General features: G+C 40.5%; 1 protein-coding gene across 1 annotated transcript in view; it reads left to right on the forward strand.

Annotated features, from left to right (window-relative positions):
• plxnd1 (plexin D1) overlaps nucleotides 1-21,409 on the forward strand; it is an 85,700-nt gene that overhangs the window by 37,351 nt on the left and 26,940 nt on the right. The window contains exons 13-21 of the mRNA XM_077599145.1: nucleotides 1,637-1,782; nucleotides 5,809-5,914; nucleotides 7,995-8,134; nucleotides 8,390-8,569; nucleotides 8,652-8,736; nucleotides 9,009-9,290; nucleotides 13,931-14,080; nucleotides 18,776-18,890; nucleotides 19,898-20,005. Coding sequence (XP_077455271.1) covers nucleotides 1,637-1,782; nucleotides 5,809-5,914; nucleotides 7,995-8,134; nucleotides 8,390-8,569; nucleotides 8,652-8,736; nucleotides 9,009-9,290; nucleotides 13,931-14,080; nucleotides 18,776-18,890; nucleotides 19,898-20,005 — 1,312 coding nt within the window. The remainder of the gene's footprint in view (nucleotides 1-1,636; nucleotides 1,783-5,808; nucleotides 5,915-7,994; nucleotides 8,135-8,389; nucleotides 8,570-8,651; nucleotides 8,737-9,008; nucleotides 9,291-13,930; nucleotides 14,081-18,775; nucleotides 18,891-19,897; nucleotides 20,006-21,409) is intronic.

Here is a 21,409-nt window from a genome sequence, read left to right on the forward strand (position 1 = left end):
TTTCTCCCCTTATATGTGCGTCTGATGCTATCTTTAGTCGAGACATCCTCTTCTTTGGCTGCGAACTGAGGTGAAGGCAAGAGCTGAAATGACGTGCAAGAGTGCGAACAAGAGCAGAATATAGCAGACCTGTGAAGATATGAAAGAAAATAGAGCCTGCTATTAATTGGCCACGTCGAGGCTCGGCAATAGCTATGCTCTCGACTTGTGTCCCCCAAATTGGTTTGGCACTCACGTACCTTTCGCTCAGCTCTCCAGCCCTCCCTCCACTCTCACTCTGCCGCTCTCTTGTTGGATCTGAAGGGGGCTCTTAAGCTCCTCTTTATTTGCATGTTCTGTAGATGAGCTGAGGCTTAGACAGTTAAGTTTTGGCTTTGTATGCATGCGAGTATTTAGGCGCCGAGACGACAGGCCCTTTGAAATGAATCTTCGACACTTAAAGCACTTGGCCTTCAATGTCAGCATCATTCTTCACCTCCTTCCTCCTCATTGGGAATATATCCACTTCAAAACTTAATTGGTTCATCTGCTGCTGCCCCTTCTAATTCAAATTGATTGGACTTCATCAATGGTAGCCAAAAAGTTAGCCAAGTCAAGAACAAGAAGCGGAGGTCCAAACAACATCAAACCAGAATACTGCAAAACATGATGGTCATAAGCATCAGTACATTTTTTCTCACATAACTTTTAGAATGCAAACCAATGCAGAAGTGATATTGAATTAAGTTTAAAGCTATCCATTTCACCTGGAGATTGTAAGAATAAAGTGGCCTCCTTCATGCAGCAGAAATTTTTTTTATTAAGTGGAGAACATTGTATTAAACAAAACAAATCTAACTACTAAGTACATGATATCCACTTTCTTTATAAACATTTCTTCAGACTGAGGAAAACAATTTAAACATCCACTCAACCAATTGAATGCCTGCCGTTTCATTTATTTCTTCAAACACAACAACAACAAAAAATGTTTCAAATATAGTTCTACTCTCTTTGCAACAAAGTGCTTTTGTTGACACACATGTTTGACTGGCTAACGGTGGCAGCAAACATTAACGCTACAACATCTCAACTGAATGATAATATTAGCAGCTAACGTCATACAACAATATCTTCTGGATGACTAGTTCTGAGCAGAGATGGTCACAAAGAGAGATCTACCAAAGTGGATCTACCGTTACATATCTGCATCTGTTATGGTCACTAGATTAGATTAGATAACTTTATTCATCCAGTATTCGAGAAATGTCATTGTCACAGTAGCAAGAGGATGAGAATACAGACAGGCAAATACATTTTAGACATAAATAACTATTAACATTCGTTAGGATACTTTACCATTTATTAATAATAATAATAATGACCATAACATCTAGCAGTCTGTTAAAAACTATGGGTGAAATGATATATTCTGCACCTTGCCCTGTATTCCGCACACTGTTTGGATTTACAAGGCATTGAAATATGTGATAAATTCTCAAGAATTGTCCAATTATGAAGAAAATGAGCTTGAATCAAAATTTATGACCTTCAGACAATTTTGTTTAATGTGTGGTTTGTAAAATGAATAGTTCCAACATTCTACTGTGTTTGTTTGTCTTGCCCACTGTACATACCTTTCATCTGTTTCTTTCAGATCTTCCCACTAAAGGGTCCCGTGGACGGAGGCACGCGTCTGACGGTGCATGGCAAAAACCTGGGTCGCAGGGCTGAAGTAGTCAAAGTTTATATCGGAGACGTTTCATGTACCCTCCTGCCAGAGCTCTACAGGGTCTCTGTTGAGTAAGTTTTCCTTATTGTTTGAGTTTAGATGATGTATTGTTGGAAACATACCGTTTTCATAATTGTTCCCGACATCGTGGAACTATTGGTGTTTTATTGGCTGTTTTTGCTATTCTTCTTAATTTTTTTGGAGCAGACGGTCACCCCCACAGTGTTCAGATTGTGTTTGTGGTTTCTTCCTATAAAGGACAGTTTTTTTCTCGGCTCCATTGCCAAACACTTGCTCATCTGGTGTTTGGCAGTTTGTTAAGTGGTGCATTACGAACCCTTGATGTGAATGTGTGCTAGTATATAAAAAAAATGTCTGTTTACACAATGATAAAAAATTTGCATGTGCCATCTGTACACGTCGGTTATGAGAGTGTGATCCTATTTGCAAAACCGCTGAAATGTGCACAAGAGATATATGCTTGTTGTCACGGATACCTGTCATGCTGTTTGGCAGGTAAGCGGTCAGTCAGTGGGGCAGGCAGTGATGCGAGTTTGGCTGAGATGTCCGATGTGAATTTTTGACATCTCAGCCCGAGCAAAGAAAAGAAAAGACAGGCACAGGACAAGAGAAAAGGTTGAGGACTTGACACACCAGTGAACGCAATGAGAAGCCGCACTGCTCGCCACAAATATTGACTTCAAGAACCATGAGCAAATTAAGGTTGCATTAGCTGCCACATTGTTAAAAAGAAAAGAAAAAAAAACATACAAATAGATCAGTTGTGAACCAAACAGAAATATTTGAACTTAGATGTGATGCTTTTCACTGTTCCAACCCTAACATATGCATATGTTCTGACCTGTGCATGTGGTTTCCAAACTATTTGTATTTTGATACATGAGGTTATCACAACTCTTTGTATGCAGCACGCTTCTCACTCTAAATGACTCCATGGCTCAGGGATGAGCGCACTGTAACCATGGAGACAGCAGTCATAATGGAAGTCAGCAACTTTCCCAAAACATTCAAACTTGATCTCGCCACGAGCAGCCCAAATGGAAGCGTTTATCTGGTCGTGCTCCACTGAAGCCAATCATTGCATTGAAAGCAGGTGAGGGTGTGACCCACCACTCCATCTGCCAAAAACGTTTCCCCTGAAGCACGTACGTATACCCCCCCCTCATCAATGAGCTCATCTCGCGCCGTTATTTCCAAATGGCTGTTTGTCGTGACACCAAAGTACAACGTTCACAAATCACGACATGTCACACGTCCGACATCGTCAGCACTCGCGACTGCTTGATGTAATTGGATGTGATCCTGTGTCATCACCTTCATTTCAAGTCTTTACATTCATTTCCACCCTTCAAGCGTGAAATTACACCACAATTCTTTTTTTTCTCTTTTTTTAAGATGCCCAATTCAAAACAGATCAATATGCAAACTGTTGCAATTTTGCTCCTCCAATTTAAACACTTAAACATTTTCTGACTTTTTAAATGAAGCTATCAAACATGCTTTTAGAATGTAAAAGAAAAGCTGAGTGACCAAAAAACAGGAAGGAGAGGCCATAGCCACAATTTGAAAGCACGACCTCATAATTCAGTAACCAGAAACGTGATCGCGATCTCTTGTTATTGCGGTGGAAATTATTCTTTATAAAATGTAGACCCCATTTCATGCAAATTAGAATTGATTTAAACATGTTCATCCAACAAACATGAAATTATTGATTTCTAATTACATGTGAGGCTTAAGTAAATAAAGCAGGCAATCGATATATATTTTTTCCATTCTGGCTCCACCTCGTTCTATTTGCAGCGTGTATGTCATTTGACTAAGATTGTAGGACATGAACGTCACTCAACACACACACACACAGCACATTGCTTGAAGCCAAAAGCAAATATTTCTCCATAGTGTCTGCATCCTGATTGGTCTGGCTTTACAAGGAAATAGATCTAATCACGTGCCTTGACATTGTGTACAATACATCCTTTTTTTTCTTTAAATTGATGTTTCTCTACCGGTTCTACATGGTCCCTTTTACCAAGCTCAATTGTGGTGTTTTTTGCTAAGGAAAAAAAAGGTTGTTTATTATCAATCCTATCAATCTATGTGAAAAACTGTCATTGTCATCCATTCAAATAGCTTTTACATATGTAAAAGCAAACACCTGTTTCTGCCCAAATTCTTTTTCAAAGTCTCAAGTGTACAATGAGCGTGAAACCGGAACATTGTGGGTCAACAGAACAAGGAAATAGGTGGAGTTTCCTCATGTCTGAGACATTTAAAGCATTGTAGAGCAAATTTATGTTGTGTAAAAATAACAGTCAAAGTAGATATAGGTCCATGCAATTCATTAGAAAAGGGATACCATATGTTGTCCCAGACAAAGTTGAAAAATGTGCAGATTTTTTTAAGCCTTATATTAACACTGCAGTCCATAATGATTGATAAAAATAATTTATGTAAGCTGCATTAAACACTACAAGCATGACAATGATTGTGCTGCTTGCATCTTGCGTGTCACATTCTTCATGTTTTTGTCTTTACATGATATATTGCAGCTATCCGTGACCTAATTTGAATATGAGATCATTACACGCTTGTGAAATTATATGCTTGTAATTAATACGTGCTGGAACTGATGGCTGTCAAAGTAGTTCTGCACCAGGCTCTTGTATTATTGTGTGTTGTTTTGTTTCTCACGCTTCCTCGGTTCTGGTTTCAGGGGAGCTCAAAACATATTTCGTTTTAGTTTGAGAAACTTGGGGCTTTACATGAAAGAGATGTCAACGAATGCCAAGATGAACAAAACAATGGACTGTCTGGGACAAAAACTGAGCACAAATCAGAAAAAAAGAGCACCCGAGAGAATGCAAACCTCCGCCAAGGCAGAATGGGAATGCATGATAGCCATAAACAAGAATGCCATTTTGGTAAGGCTATGCTCCAGATCTCAAAGCAGAGATCCAAAAAAGTTCTTTGAGGTGGTTTCCACTGGAATTGGTGATCCAACATCTACGAACTATGCTTTCCTGAACGACAACAACTGCACTCCTAACAAGGAAAAAGTTATTGCAGCAAATCTAGTAAAATCTCCTCTTTTCTTTCCTTTTTATTGTTTTTTTATTTAATTATTTTTTGCAGTGGTCCCCTAATTTATGGAGTGAGCCTCTTCCCTGGATTGAGTTAGCATTTCTCTGTGTGTGTTTTTAAGAATTATCTTTCGTTCTTTTTGCCCACATCATTTTGTTTCTGCTTTTGTTTTATGTTATTTTTTGAATGATTCAAATAATGTTATTGTTTGAATATTGCACTGTTCCACATAACAAGGACGCAACTACTCCTATCAATCAAAGTGAAAGAAGCTGACTGAACATTTGCCTCAACAAAGCCTCAATTTTGGAACCATCACAAAGATCCAGCAAAATCTTTTAATAGTTGATGTTAGCAAGTGAGGACACATGGGATTTTAGTAGATTATGTACACAGTGAACAGGCAATGTACTCGTAGGGCTGGGTGATTAATGTAAATTTCAGACAATAAGACACTGTTCTTTTCTCTGCTTTGAACCCTGCAGTTTATCGTCCCGTGCGTCTACTTTATGGAATTTTGTATGCAAATGACCTATGTGTCTTTTGATGTAAATATCTCCTAATGCAATTTGTAAATTTTCACTTCACTGTAATGAAGGTTGGATCCAATTCACGGTGCTCAAACCCCACACAGCGCCCTAACCCCCTTCCACCCCATTGGTTGCCGTTCCTGTTTGCTTTACGTGGCCGTGAATGTGAGATATCCCCGATGATACCCAGGGCTTAATGACAGCCAGAAGGCTGGTGAACAAGCCTCCTGTGTGTCTTGACACATCTGGTCTGAGCTGATCTGAACTTTAACTCTCATAATATTGCACGGCTTATTGGATTCCACATGTAAATGATGAATGAGTTCATAATCCAAATGCTCAAGAGTCATCGTGTCTCCCTCGTCCCACCTCGTCTATTGTTATCTTTTTGTTTTGATTAAAATTATTTCATTTGCTGAATTGTCAAGTTAACGACTGCCCTATGGCTTGTGATTTTTGTAGACTGGTGTGCATCACAGAGGCGTCCGCACAGGCCGAGACAGATATTGTCAGAGTGGACGTGGAACAGAGCGGGACGGGCACGTCCAAAGAGAGCTTCTCGTACTTGGTGAGCATTCTGCCGTCAAATCTTCTGCATTCCATTGTTCCCTCTTGTGTCCCGCTATCCAATGCGAGAGTCCTCCCCTGCAAGTTGAGTGTTAACAGATGCGCTTTACGGCTCCCAAGAATGTGAGCATTTGGGAAACTTTCGTTTATCGGCACAGAAGCCAAACGTCCCTGTCGTGCCCTGCACTAGCTGCCGGTAAAAAAAAAAGTCCATAATGTTTGTGTTAATTAACTTCAGCTCCGCTTCAATAAACGGTCTATGGCGTTCACTTACATAGAGCCTTATCAACACCATCATAGTTCCCAAAACACTCATATTCAACCATTCTCACACACATTTATATATAGCAACGGGTGTCTGACACCAAGGAAAGCATCATGAGGCCCATTTGGAGTCATTTCTTGATCAGCATCTTACGCAAGGAACCTTTAACGGCAGACAGCCTGAGCCAGGATTCGAACCACCGGCGCTACGACCACTGGACGAGACTTGAAGTGTTTTTCCAAATGAAAATATCCACAAAACCTCCTTGTGCTGTCTTATTTAGAGAGCGAGAGGTTTTAATATTCAGTCGAGCTGATGCAGTCCATCATATGAGCAGCTTCCAGGGGCGCCCCGTCTTTGAAATAAATCAGCGCCTGATCTTGAGACTTTACTTGATATGTTAGGACAAAGGAAATCCAGGACAGCTAACACAGCTCTGGAAAAGCCTTTTGGCCTTGCAGCCCGAGATGTTTCATTGTGAAAGCTTTTGACTGCAGGCTGTTGAAATGAAAATAGTGGAAGAAAGGGAAAATAGTTTTGGGAGACAGGATATTTGCCTCAAACCGCAGGAAGGAAACATCTGCCTTCTTGCACCCGCTTAGGCGCCCAAACAAACAATAGCCAAGCTCCTCCGTGTACACACTGAGGAAGTGAATCCTGTCAGTTAGGATGAGAGGTTTCGCCCATAGGCATGGTTCACTGAGGGGGTAGAGGCTTTGGACTAAGTGGGAATGCTGATGCACAGATGGATATTTGTCTTCACCTGGCATGTGGGGGGGTGCATTTTCATGTGAACAGTTGCAATCCTGCAAGCTTCAGGTTTTTGTTGTTGTTGTTGTCTTTGTTGTTCAAGCCCAGCTTTCACACTCATCTTTGCTGAGCAGTCAGCAGCTGTCTTGGTCAACGTGACAAGATAAGATATTTAAAGTGCACAGCCTGAGGAAAAGCATCTAACACACTTAGGAATCTTCTTCTCTCGAGATTTACAGAAAAAGTTCATGTTTGATGACCTGAGTTAGATTTATTACTTGAAGGGCATCTCGCGTCCAACACAGACACGGCTGCACACCAAAATAGTTGTAAACGTAAACACTTGTGTTACGTCATCTTCCCGATACAATTAATTCTGGAATTAATGCTTGAAATTTAATCCTGCAAAACCTGATCAGTCACAGTATGCATTCATCTTCAGGGTCCTTTTTCTTTCTCACACAATGACAAAATGGCTTCACAATTCTCAGTCATTTTAGTTTAGGATTAAAAGTGGGAGTTCCAAAATCTGTTTGGCAACGAAACGCAATGAAAAAAAAATCTGTTCAAAAAACAATATTTTCAAGTTCAGAAAGGTGCGTTAGGAAGGCCCTTTAAACATTAAGGACATTTAGTTAAAATAAAAAAAAGCTGTTAATTTTTTATGCTGGAAAATCTTTTGACTTTACAATATTTACATCGAATCCATTCATAATTCGGCCCCTTTTTCTTTTCGATATTTCCATTTCTTTCAGACAAACAAAAAAAACAGTTAGTTTTTCATTTTAAGTAGTGAATTTTTTCGGCAAACATCTGTTTACCAGCAACTGACAAGCCGTCAAAGCTGAGAGCACATTTGCGGCTTAGGTCCATAAGGATTTCGGCTTGAAGTACTTGTCCCGAGGACTGGAAGGTGTCAGGTTTGACGAGCACCAGGTCCTCAGAGCAGATGGCTGACACACTGAAGCACCAGAGGGATTGCCCATGCAAGGCGGCGGGCAATCCCTCAAGTCAGAGGTTGGAATGTCAGAGGGCAATTCGTGTAATTTTTCACCTTTTTGTTCAGGTTCCAAAGATACAGACCATGGAGCCCAAGAAAGGCTCCCGTGCCGGAGGAACCAGAGTGACCATTCGTGGGGAGCACTTGGGTATTGGATCTCAGGTTCGAGTTATGGTCAATAACACTCTCGAATGTGTCATCGCAGAGTGAGTACATTTTCTGTCGTCTGCAAACTCATTAATGAAAGATATCAATGTTGCTATCTGTTTCCAGAGAAGAGTTGGTGGAGTAAACCTTTATACAAAGCTGTTTGTTCAGAATACCCCTAAAAAATGTTTTATTTCAAAACAATTTGACTCATGTAGACAGAAGCGATATTCTGAATGGAAACATTCATGACAGTGATACAACTGATAGACTGAACACAGCGCTTGGCTGAAGTCTTTTTCCCCCTCTTTAAGGCAAACAGATGACACCATTGAGTTCATCATGCCTCCAGCGTTGCAATCAAGTAGCGAATCAGTGTCGGTGTGTGTGGAGTTTGAGAACGTCTCCTGTCGCAGTGAAGAACTGAGCACCACGTACACGTATGAGAAGAACCCCACCATCAGCTTGATCAAACCTGATAGGAGCTTCCTCAGGTCGGAACAACGTGACATGACGCTAATATATATACTTTGAGCCTGGAGACGACTTCCTTTCATGGGTGTGTGTGTGTTTCAGTGGTGGTAGGATCATCACAGTGGTGGGAAATGGATTTGACTTGGTGCAGACTGCCACCATGCAGGTGTTGGGAATCGGACAAACTGTGAGTCTTCACCTATGCCTGAACATGGCTATAACCTACTACACTCCCACAGGCGTTACATGCACTCACATGTAGTAAACAAAGCATGACATGTCTTTGAAAGAACATATTTGAAGCACTGCCAACTTTACTTGACAGCACTTAAAGCGGTTCCTCTCATTTCCTTTAAATACAATAATCCTTGTCATGACACTTGCGTTGGCAACCCCAGCGATGAGCGACTTTTAACTGCAACCTGACTGATATTCTTGTCGCATCTGATCTGTTTTCAGCTGTGCGTGGTTCTTTCGTCATCCATCATCAGATGCCCGTCGCCTCCTTCCAGCCTATCCCAGCAGACCTCAGTGCACTTCTACCTGAACGGAGTCCTCTACACGGAGGAGCGCCCCTACCCCTCTAATATTGACTCAACCGAAGAGGAGGATGAGGATGAAGATGAGCTACATAAAGGTCACTTCCTGTTGGAATACGTCGAAGACCCACAGTTCTTCACAGCTAACAAAGAAAAGTTGATTAAACATCACCCAGGAGAACAATTGACCCTCATCATCAACGTGAGTCAAATTCATTCACTTTAAAAAAATTCTGGGAGGGTCTTTTGTAACCACGAATAGAACTTTTTTTCATATTTCTTGCACAATTACGGAAGTAAAAGCAAAAAATAACTTTAGTAAAAGATGCATTCCAATGGCACGATCCCCCAGGGTCCCCGGCGTTTTTTAGTTTGCCTACGGATGGATGTAAGAAGTTCATTCCTGGTCTTAATAAAGCAGAATTTTGCCAGTATTTAAAGGGAAAATAATTAACCAGGATAGACTCCAGCACCCCACACTCCTTGTGACTCTAAGCAGTATGGAAAATAATTATTAAATAAAATGTCGTGATTAGAACTCAGTTTAAATTTTGCTTGACAAATTATCTCTCACTGACACGAAAACGTAATAGGTGCACAGTGTTAGTGATGTGTAATGGGGAGGGAATTCTAGTTTTTACTGTGTAATCGCTAATCCTTAAATCAGTAATTTTCAATCAGTGCCTGTCTAGTAAAACAGTTAACTAAAGGTGTGAATTTTGCGCCCAAAAGTCCATATTGTCACACACTGAAGTTGGATGTATATCGTTTCTCTTTTTTTTCCACTGGAATCAAAACCATCATCTTGTCCTTCTGGGACAGAATTAGAAAGTGTATGTGAAGGCTAGTTCACGTATCACATGGCGTATTTAGTGGTTTGCCGAGAGTGGGTGAGAATGCGCTGAGAACTCGGGCCCACGTTCAAACATGTGTCAAATAGCAACAGTGCTCTTCTGATCTTCTCGTGATTGTATGAATAATGACCATAAGCCATGTGTTGCGCAGGCCATAAATCTATGAAATTTTGACATGGGAGAACAAATTGGAATCGGTCTTATTTTAGTTCGTCTGACAGAATGCGCTCACTTACTATCGACCAAATACTAAATATTATTGTCCAGTTGTTATTGAAATCAAGTAAGAAACGCTATTGACAATAAACATGCAATCAAGAAAGCGCAGATGTTAGGGTTATCAGTAGATGTAAACCAAATTGGTTTCCGTAATCTCCAGTGTAGGTTTTCAAGACGTGCTGGAGACGATTTTGGGCGTCCACATGCCAAAATCTGTTGGCTTTGCCTGCCAGGTGCCGCTCGGGGTCCGGTATTTCTCACACCGGTGTTGTCGCAGCTTCTCTAGGCACCTGTCCACCTGGATCTATCTAGCTTGGTTAGCATGACAACACGTGACACAATGTGCTAACGACGCAGTCTGAGCTGTCGGGCTGCTTCCCCTTTACATTCCCGGGGGTATCAATGGTTTGTGTTGTTTGTGTTGAATTATTTTCAGACTTTAATTTGAGTTGTGGTTGACCTGCAGGCAGTTGCTCAGCTCAAAAGAAACGCAGAGAGCTTTCCTTTGTTTAGAATTCAAGTGTCAAGCAGAACCTTCAATAAGGAGCTCTTTTCCAAATGTGGTTGTGTTTGGTTTTGGTTTTACCTTTACCGGCGAAGCACCAATTGTTTGTGTTACGTACACAAATCCCACTCCATAATATGTTATATGTATCAGATTGTTGCATGGTTTGATATTCTGCTCTGATTTGGTGGATACATTATTTGCATCTTTGGTGGATAAGATATATTTTTATGTTTCCGATGTTACTTATTGTGGGGGTGGTCTGGAATATAACCCCCTGCCATGGTAGGGGATTTACTGTAGTAAAGACTTGAGAACATTTTATAAGATGTTGCAACATATATTTGGGGGATGGTAGAGTGATGCTTTTCGTGTCAGCTTGTGTGTGTGTGTGTTCAGAAGCACTTGTTGACAGAGACCTGGGAGGTTGCATCGTGCATTGGCGACAGGAGAGGGCCTTGAGGGTGTAATCATAGCAAGGAAGGATAAACACACGCACGCACGCACATTTTTCTTACATTTGGAATGAAAAACAGGGCAGATGACTGAAATTGCTTCCAAATTGGCTCTACTTTCTTTATTTTGGCCTTTTTCCATGTTGGTAATCCCATCGTTATGGTCGCCGAGCTAATTGCTAAGAAATGTGGAATGAAAAGAAGTGCCCGCAAACAAACAGTTACACCATCAAAACCCCAAATTTGCCATTTGACAAAGGGAAAAATCAAAGAGTAAAATGTCATTTTGTTTTCCCTTCATGACCAGGAGATGATCCAAAGCTGACAACGTAAAGGACTTTGAGTGTCTGATAGGCACCATTTTTCATGTTTGGCACTGTGCACACTGGGGAACACTGAGGCTTGTTTGAATAATGGAAAAACACAAGCCTGCTGCAATCTGTTAATGGAAGCCTATGGGACTGTGAAGGCAGGAAAAAATACTATGAATAGTGTCGGCTTTATTTACATTCATTATGTGCCTCCTGTTGAGGATTTAACACTGTGTTACAATTTGGGTCTGTTTTTGGGTCGCACCTTGGCGGTGGCAATACTATTGGACAAGAGAGAGAATTTAAACAGTTGGACAGCTGTCTGATTTTTAAAAAGAAAACTATGGAATTTCAGATCTGCACTTTTTTTTCAATCTTGAGTCAGACACAAAATCTTTGTCTTGTCTCAGTTGCAGACTGGCCAGATTCAATATTTTATATCAGGTCTGCTCAAGTTCAGTTATTCTTTCATTTAAATAATGCAGTCATATGGAGAAGCACGTAGTAAAACAACAAAGTCCATCGTTTCATGTTTTACTAACCTTCTACACGCACCCAACTAATGACTGTTGACCTTCATGGTGTTGTGATAGAGGAACAATTTAGTCGAGGAAGGATTATTAATGAGACCCTGCTGTGCACGTTGAGGTCACAAGTTTTTCATGACTGCAAACAAGCTCTTCTACCAAGTATCTTTTTAAAAATACAAGAATTCTTTTTTTTTTTTGCAAGATGCCTTGTTTTCCACCATGAAATGTTTACGGTGTCCTCTTGGTCTTACCTCTGTTCGAAGTAGGTCTTAGCTGCAAAAATCTTGGTTTTGTTACTTTGTTACTTGTTATTTCCTGGGTCAGTTCTGGTTTCGGATATGTCGGCCTCAGATGGCGTGGTCATGAGTGCAACACTAACTTTGGAAATTAGAGGTATTGTTATCTTGATTATTCTGACGCTTGTCAAACGTTAGGCTAATCTATTCCGATTTATTTTAATGTTATTGCATTTACAAGGACCTGCACTCTGCTTTGGGGCTCAGTTAGACAAATCTGATTTTCTTTTGCCTCCATTCCATTTCGTGTCGATTCCATATGAGACTTGATTCTCTGTACATCACCACAAAGAACTTTTCTAATCTTGGCAGGATTATACAAAAAACGGAAGCTTTTCAACTTTCTCTCTCAGGGGGATTATTGTATTTCCAGAGTTGAGAAAGTTGAGTGTCATTTTAAGCAACACCATCAGGACACTAGCTAAATTCATCTGGAGAAGCTTGTCCTCTGGGAGTGCCACGCGTGAATAACGGGCGATTTGACGCAGACGTGTGACCCAATTGTTCAGTCCATAAAACAAAGAACAAACTTTACACGCTGGTTTCGTTGAGTATGCGAGTATGTGTGAACGTAACTGTGAATTGTTGTCTGTCACTGTGAGCAGTCAACAGGGGTCTTGCGTGTGTTTAATAGTTAATTTGTTAATGGATACTGTGTGATTGATTCATTGTGTCTAAATCCAACTGTGGCAGGATACCCTGAGCAGAGACACTGTTGATTGAGTCTTAACTAGTGTATTGTCATGCTGCTAAAACTCATCTCAATAACAAGAGAAAAAAAGTATTTTTCCGTTTTCTTTTTAAATGGTTATAAATAATGTAATTACTACCTACATGTGATGCATAATCTAATTGAATTGAATGCTTACATTGTCATTATACAAGTATAATATTTGTAACCTATTTATTTATGTCTAAAATGTCTTTTCCTGTGTCTGTATTCTCACCCTCTTGCTACTGTGACAATGAAATTTCCCGAATACGGGATGAATAAAGTTATCTAAACTAATGAGATTTAAAGCTTCACCACGAGGTCCACAAATAACAACAACAAACAAACAAATAATAAATAAATAAAAACAATAAATAATCAATAAATTAGTAGTCAACATAATAGGATATGTGCAACTGTATATTTGCATTTGTTTGATAAACTAAAATATTTAAAATGATAGATTTGAAGTTAGGGGCAAATACATTTTCATTCCACTCTAGTCAGATAAATCCAAAATGGATCCATAAGTTTGGGTTTTGCCTGACAACAATGTAGATAAGGTCCATTTGCTTAAAGAGTTGTGAGATTTGTATATCATTCTATTTGACAGCAATGCATTTACCAGGAGGAGTATGGCCACCCTGAGGGGAAGTTGATGGATGGAAATTGCCATGGTGCTTTTTCCAACTGCTTTTTATCAACATCGTGAGAAAAGGACTTTCTTTGGCTGTCAGTCAGCAGATTTGTTTGTCTAGTCTTCGCCCCATCTAATCGGGAGAGTTAAACGAACGGTTTGCTGCTTTAAGTTGAACTTCAGCCCCGGGCAAACCGATTAGGACGCCTTCCGGCTCGACGGGCCTACCGAAGCGCACGTTATGTCTCCCCGTTCGAGGCCCCTTGCTATTTCCCTCTCTATTCTCAGTCACTCACAGCTGTTTGTGTTCTTTCCTGCCGCAGAAAGGGCCCAGCGATCTGAAACTGATACCGGACGAATACACGGTGATGATTGGCCCGTACCCGTGTAACATCAGCTTCAACAACGATCAGCTGTTCCACTGCACCATCAGCGGCCTGCTGAGCTCCCACGAGACAGAGATGCCTGTCACCGTAAGTGTGCAAACTGAGCCTTTGGGTGAAATGTTGCGATGGATGACCAAGATAACGGTGCACTCCACTCTGTGCTCAGTATAAATTGGCCTTGTAAGTGCTTCAATTTGATGACAGTTAGCCCCTGTCATATCAGTCAAGTATGCACTGGACTCATCAAGGCTTTTATTTGGCGTAATGGACAGAAACTGTGTTATCCGTATTAGGTTTATCAATGCTGATACTTCCGTTAATTTTACGTATGTGTGGGTATCATTGCAAATTTATGGCCATTTAGTAAGTCTCTAAATCCAATGCAGTGTTTGGTCAAAAGGATGTGGTTGCAATTGAATAACGCCGCTTGCAATGCACTGATTCAGAGTGAGAAGTGAAAGTGTCATTAACTTATGAACTTGTCATAGTGGATGGAAGTATACCATTTTCACAAGCATGGTTACAGATGAAATATGGGTCATACCTTGGCAATTGAGGGTAATCGAAAGGATCATCGACACATGCCTGAAATGCACATTTGCACAATGATCTCAACACATACTTCCGGAAGAAGGGCAAGCATTTTCATGTGAGCGATTCCTGGATGAGAACAATTGAGGATTGAGGCTAAGTAGCAGCTATTGCTTGAATGTGTGAAGTGTCAATTTAAAAAATCAAAAGATGTTACGTAAGGTGAATTGCCTCATTGTAAATCACATTTCCCCCAAATTGCCATCACGAGGGCTGAGGAACCGACTAATGGATGAACAGACAGATGCTCTGGTGTGACGAAATTGAGAAGGACGTTCATTTTGCTCTCTTAGTTCTGCTCATCAAAACTGGATCTGCTTCATATGAGATGTTTTCTAAGACAAACACACTGGCTGCCAGCTGTCCGCTCACGCTCCGATCTGAAGGCTTGACCTCAGTTGCAAAGCAAGTTGGTCCAATGTAACATGAGTCCAAATATGTCAGCGTTTATGAGAAGCCGCAAAGTCATTACACATGCCTTGGCTTACTGCAGACAGCTGTTAATCGGTCGGGGTAATGTATTTCCCATTCATCTCCGTAATACTTGATCTATCTGCCATTTTTTGCCAGTAAGACACAATCTGCTCATGTGGACAAGCGCCTCGTTTTGTTTGTTTTCTCTGTGCCACAATTTCAAAGTCTTGATCAAGATGTCGCTGAGTCATTCGTGGTTGTCAAACAATTTCATTCGGATTCATTGGGGTGGCTCAGTAGTATATCCTTTTTGACAATCAGATCGGAAATCGTGTACTGTGTACCAGTGGTTCTAAACTCTACATTTTCCAATTGTTGCTAAGTTGTTGCTCAATTTTCCAGGTTTCAATAACAATCAAAGAAATCATATTATATCAAATCAAAACCATAACAACGTATGCTTGCGTACGTAACGTGTCTTTCAGAGCACCATCTTAGAATCTGATGTTAAACTTGGTGATTAAGTGTAGAAACATGAGGATTTTAGCACTGTTCTCTGTTTCAGGAAATGAAGAATGTAAACCAAAAATGCATTTTTTTTAATGTTTAAATTATGGGATCCAAGTTAACATTGAACCTGCCAGGTTTTTCAGACCTCCTAACCCTAAACTAATTACTGAACTAACAAACTAATTGGACTACTCCCTCGCGAGTAAATTGTAGCATTTACAGAGGACAACCAATCGTTTGCAGGTGTTTGAGCGTCATGTGACATATGGACATACAGCGGATCCTGAATGGCTTACGTCACATCACTTCACATGTTGACCTGAGAGATTCAAACAGCATGAAAAATAGTCTGAAAGTCTATTCTCGTCTCAGCTTTTTGCATTTCTCTATGCGATTCTTATTCTGTGGGGGGGAAAGTCATCATCAATATTTAAAGACAAGCCAGAATGTGAGTGGTTTGCTAAAATAGCTCTGGTACATATGTCAGTCTGTCACGAGAGAGCCGGCCACTGCTAAAAACATTTGCCTTTTCCGCAGCTGGAATAAAAATATTTGTTTTGGCCTCTACGGTCAGCGCCGTGTTTTTACAGCATTGTCTGAAAACGAAGACTAGCAATTAGCAAAGCGAGGTCCCCGGGTCAGTTGAAATGAGGGCATGATCAAAGAAAACGATAGCATAGAGGGTGACATTTAGCCCAGACACAATCACAGGGTGCACGTTGTTGAATGGGTGGCCATGTTTTCTTTATGCGTCGCTTGGATTGCTGCCTAACGGGGGTATAGTTCTATTTTTTCCAAGCCCCCATTTTTAGCTCTGCTCTCAAGTAGGAGGATGGAACAGTAGAATTTTTCTCTTCATTACGCTCAAATAGAATGATGCAAGAACATGTCAATAATATTCCTGACCAATGTGAAAGGATTTGGTATGAGGGTAGGGTCTTTGTTTTTATTTGTTTTTAAAGCCTCTTTGCCTGAATGTTAGAGTTGGTTGAGGAAGTAGGGAGACAAATCTCTGCTGACTGGTCACAAGGAACAAGTGGAAGTCCTTTTCTTGTCACATCTGGGTTAGAGTGAGGCATGTGACTCCAGGCTGCAAGTCGGCACTTCTTCGTTTGTCCTTCGTGCACCTGCGTCCTAACGACCGCATCCATCTTAACGTTGTCAAAAATATTCTTATTCAAATGCGGATTCAGCATCTTGAACCATTCTTAAAAAGGGTTCTGTGCTGGACATTTTACTGTAAATTCACCAAGCATTAATTATCACATTTCAAGGGAGAAGAAAAATGCGTGAGTAGAATCCAAATGTGCATTTTAAGGATTTCAAAAAAGGTCAAATGTTACAAATTATTGTAGAAGTCCATCTTTTAGGCTACTCGGCGTGAATCAGTCATCATCACGATTTAGTATGTAAACATTACTCCTGAACTCTTCAACCTCTAAAAGTAATATAATCACCTTAATATTTTGTATTATACGTTTTTGAGGGAACATACTCCCACAGGATACAATGGACAGACCAAAAATAGTAGCTCTCGTGAGAGAATCTGAGAAGAATAAGTGAGGAAGCCAAATCAAATGTTATTCCATTAAAGAAAAAAAGAAGAGTATTTGATAGGAAAAATGAATACAGAGGAAAAAAATTTTTTTATAGTATAGATAATGGAATACTAGACACCTAATACATACACACACTTTATACTTGCGAAATGACAGTAGTAATATCTCAGTTGAGTTTGTAAGTGTTAACCCTTTCAGGGACAGTGGTCATTAAAATTGACTATTCAAAAGTTCACTTTTGAAACCTTGATAAAGTAAGTAACTTTTTTGTGAATTAAAAAAATAAATATTAGTTTCTCATTAAAAAAAAATATTACCCATATTGTATTTTGGGGGGTTATTTTATGTTATTTTAAATTAATGCAATGCAAATAAAAAAACTAAATCCATGAAATTAAATGAAAAAAAAAACACTGGCTCCAAGTAATGCTCATGTTTGAGTAAAAATGGATTGGACGTCGAGCGCCGTCAATGGCAGTCAATGAGTGCCCTGTATGGGTGGGTTTTAAATCCTGCACGAAAGCCTGTTTTTAACAGCATTTCTGTCTCAAACAAGCGACTTTTATGCCAACCTTCGTTGGATATTTGATTTAAAAAAAACGAGCTTTTTTTTTCTTTCTATATTTTGACAACACATTTCCACCACGCCGACCGTGAAAGTCCCTGAAAAGAGTTGACATTCTACTGTTAAAAAAAATGAATAAATAAAATAAATCACCATCAACAGATTAGAAAAGAAAGTGAACAAGCAAAAACACGTTCAATCTTCACCTTAATTCAATGTGACACTTTGTCATATTGTCTGTAGAAAATGAATAAATATAAATGATGCAGAAGCATGAGCCGCGATGAGACTTTTAACCGAGCTTGATCAAACTCGCCCCCTCCAAAACACCACCTCACTGCGTCTAATCTCATGTGTGAAACGCAAATAGAGTTGGTCGCATCGCTGGAACACACAAAGCTCACGGCTACATTTGAAGCAGTTTTTATGTTGGGTCCGACAGCAAAAACGCCTGCAAGTCATTAACTTTGTTTTTTGACGCTGCAGTACTTCCCACCTCTCAACAGTAAATGACAAACTTGTAAAATACGAGAATTGCTCACATTATAGCAAGACTTCCTCAGCAAAAGGTTCATAGGAAATATGAAATGCAAGAATTAACGTCCAGCGGTATTCTTTTAAACATAAATAACACTACAAAAGTTAAATGTATTGCTTTCTTCACTGACAAAAAGGACTGTTGACATATTTATAAATGTAGATTTAATTGTCATCCAGCTGTCACTGATTTAGCTGATAAAAAACATTTTTGCATTATCTTGTTGTTTTGTCATGTCTTATCTTAATTCTTGTCTCTTCTCTTTTCAGTATTTTCATTGTTTTCATATTTTCCCTTTTCATTTCTCATTTTCTTCTCTTTCTTCTTTTTCTTCCCTTTCTTCTTTTCTCGTCTCGCCTCTTTCCTTTTCACCTGTTCTCGTTTTCCCTCTTTTCCTGTTTGTTTTAGACATCCATTTCCTTCTTTTCTCATCTTATCTATTCTCGCCTCCGCTCATTTCTTTCCCTCTTTTCTCATTTTCTCTTTTTTCATCTCTGCTGGGATTATCTCTTCTCTTGTCTCATTTCTGTTCGACTTTTCTCATATCTTCTGATCATTTCTAACCTCGCGACTTTCCGTTTGACATCTGCTCTCATCTGTTTTAGGTCCAAGTGGGCAACTTTCGGCACACCATCGCCAAAGTGCAGATGGGCGGCAGTGAGCTGGCCATCGTGGTGTCCATCGTGGTCTGCTGTGTCCTTCTGTTGCTTTGCACCGTGGGTAAGTTTCATGGGGATGGGAAATCCAGATGTGAGTCAGGCAAACAAATGCACAAAGGCTTCGTTGTTCCCCTGTGCTGATTGTTTTAGCAGACAGTTGGTTTATCACACTGAGAATCATGCCACTAACTTGATATATATGTGACATATTTATAACATTTTCTCCATGGATGTGAATGAAAAAGTCAGAGTTAAAGATTCGGGCACAAAAGAATAAATGCAAAAATACAGTGGTACCTCGAGATACAAGCTTAATGCTTTTTGCACGGCAACACACTCATAACATAACATGAACAAATTTAAATGAATTTGGATTACGATGCAAAAACACTCAAAAATAAGTTAAATCTAACCTTACACTAAACTTAATTCTAATTTTGTTTTAAATGTTGATGCCTTTCTTCTCCTGGGTTGCCTCTCTTTGACCTGCCTCCCCCCTGACTTTCAGATGCAACCTATCGAGGGTTGTTTGATTTTGTCTTCCCTTCAAAATATTCCCAAAATGATGCACACAAATGTCCTCACAATAGGATAACGCACGATCACTTGCCAACGAGAAGTAGTATATACTCCTCTTGTATTAGCGATCGCATCGTCATTCGCACTGTAACGGGAAAAAACCCACTAAAAAAATGGAACGCTCTGCCCAGTGCTCTTAGAGACATTACACAAGGGAGTTGTGGGGAGAGAGACAGTGCCCGAATGTTCTTATGAGCAGCCTCTCGCGTCCGCTTTATGCTCGTATAGTATAGGAATTTGTCTCGTATCTCAAGATAAATATTTGCCCGGAATTGTACTCGTATCTCAAATTGCTCGTATGTCAGGGCACTTATATCTCGAGGTATTACTGTATTTTAAAAAAGCAATACATCTGACCTATGTAATATTGTGACAGTACATTATTTCTTATGCTGCTGCTTTTTTTTTTTACATCTGTCAGTCCGATGTTTGAAACCTGCCAAAATTGAGTGTGTTCTCTTCTTTTTGTCTATTTGTGTGTGTCCCTAGCACTTGTTGTTTACTGCACAAAGAGCCGAAGGGCAGAACGCTACTGGCAGAAAACATTACTTCAAATGGAAGAGATGGAGTCCCAAATCAGAGAGGAGATCCGGAAAGGTGTGTTTCAAATATAGGCCACCATTGACAGCATTTGAGATAGGAGGGCTGATAATGAATGATCACTGGATTTTCAAGTCTGAGTCAATGACAGCCAACATGTTGATGAGCTCATGCACCTGACCTTGTTCAGACTTCAAATAATGTGAGGTGTCAGTTAACAAACAGACCCAAAAAGACCATGAAGCGAGACAGAATTATTGACCACCTTTGTTTGTATGATTTCACGTGTATGACAGTGCTGTCGTGATGAGCTGGTTGACAGATTTGCACCTCGTAAGCGTGACTCATGAAGGGTGAGTGATCCGTCATGTGCAGTCACCATCGCAGCGTCCTTGGGAGTAACGCGACAACGTGCACGCGTGCGTTTCTGGGTCGCGCGAGCGGCCAGATTCATGGCGGCGAGATAAGATCACTAGGAGTGGAAGAAAATTGGTAATGAGAGGTGCGGAAGTCAAGGCGGCGAGGCCGAGGAAAAGCAGAAATGCGTTGAGGTTGGGCGGAGAAGGGGAGGACAGGTTACTTAGGAGAGATTTGTGACCTAGTTGAGGATACGGAGTCTACGTGGAGGGAGAGCCGCGCATCTGTCGAGACAAAAGCTCAACAGAAGAAGAGGGAGGAAAGCAAGAAGGCAAATGGACATGTTCCAGCTGTCAGGAAGGGGAGCTCTCTGCTCTTTTGGCCTTATGGGGCTCGTCACAAGTTGAGAGGGTGAACTGAACTAGCGCTTCACAACACATTAGAGAGCATCAAGATAGAGAACGTGCATCCTAGATCCCCGTAGTCTCATTTTTTCCCTGTCTTTCCAGCCAAACACCATCGGAAAAATCCCATATTGTTAGCCCAAACATGTCTGACAACAACAAGCTCTCCTGTAGAATATGGAACCAATTGAATTCGCTGTAAGCTTGTTCATACAGCGGGGAGTTACCCACCAGCTATGGCAAATCAATAGGTATCAAGACAGAAAATCCAATACTCAGACACGCAAAGGAAAGACAGTTCATAAACAGTAAATGATGTTACGCCACATCGACGAGGCTTTCTAAGGCGAATAACAGAATTAACTCATTCACCGCGACCGTCAGAGGACCGTACGAGTCGATATACATACATAAAATATTAATGAGATCAGCGACATTGGTTTGGCTTCTCTGGGCCACTCTGCTTCACGGTGGACTAAAGCACCTGGCATAGCCGCACAAGGGATTAGTACGTTTAGTATTCATCCTACATGTGTGACAGGATCTAGGAAATGAACTGATGCAATCCCGCGTTGAAATCTCTCACTAACTGAAATCACATCTGTTTGGACGGATATCAAAGACCCTTGAAGAATTTGAAGGCAAAAATCAAAAGCGTGGAAAACAAAGGGAAACAACATCCCTCGGTGGAGCGAAGACC

This window comes from Stigmatopora argus, chromosome 1 (assembly GCF_051989625.1).
Source record: "Stigmatopora argus isolate UIUO_Sarg chromosome 1, RoL_Sarg_1.0, whole genome shotgun sequence".
In the NCBI taxonomy this organism is placed as follows: Eukaryota; Metazoa; Chordata; class Actinopteri; order Syngnathiformes; family Syngnathidae; genus Stigmatopora; species Stigmatopora argus.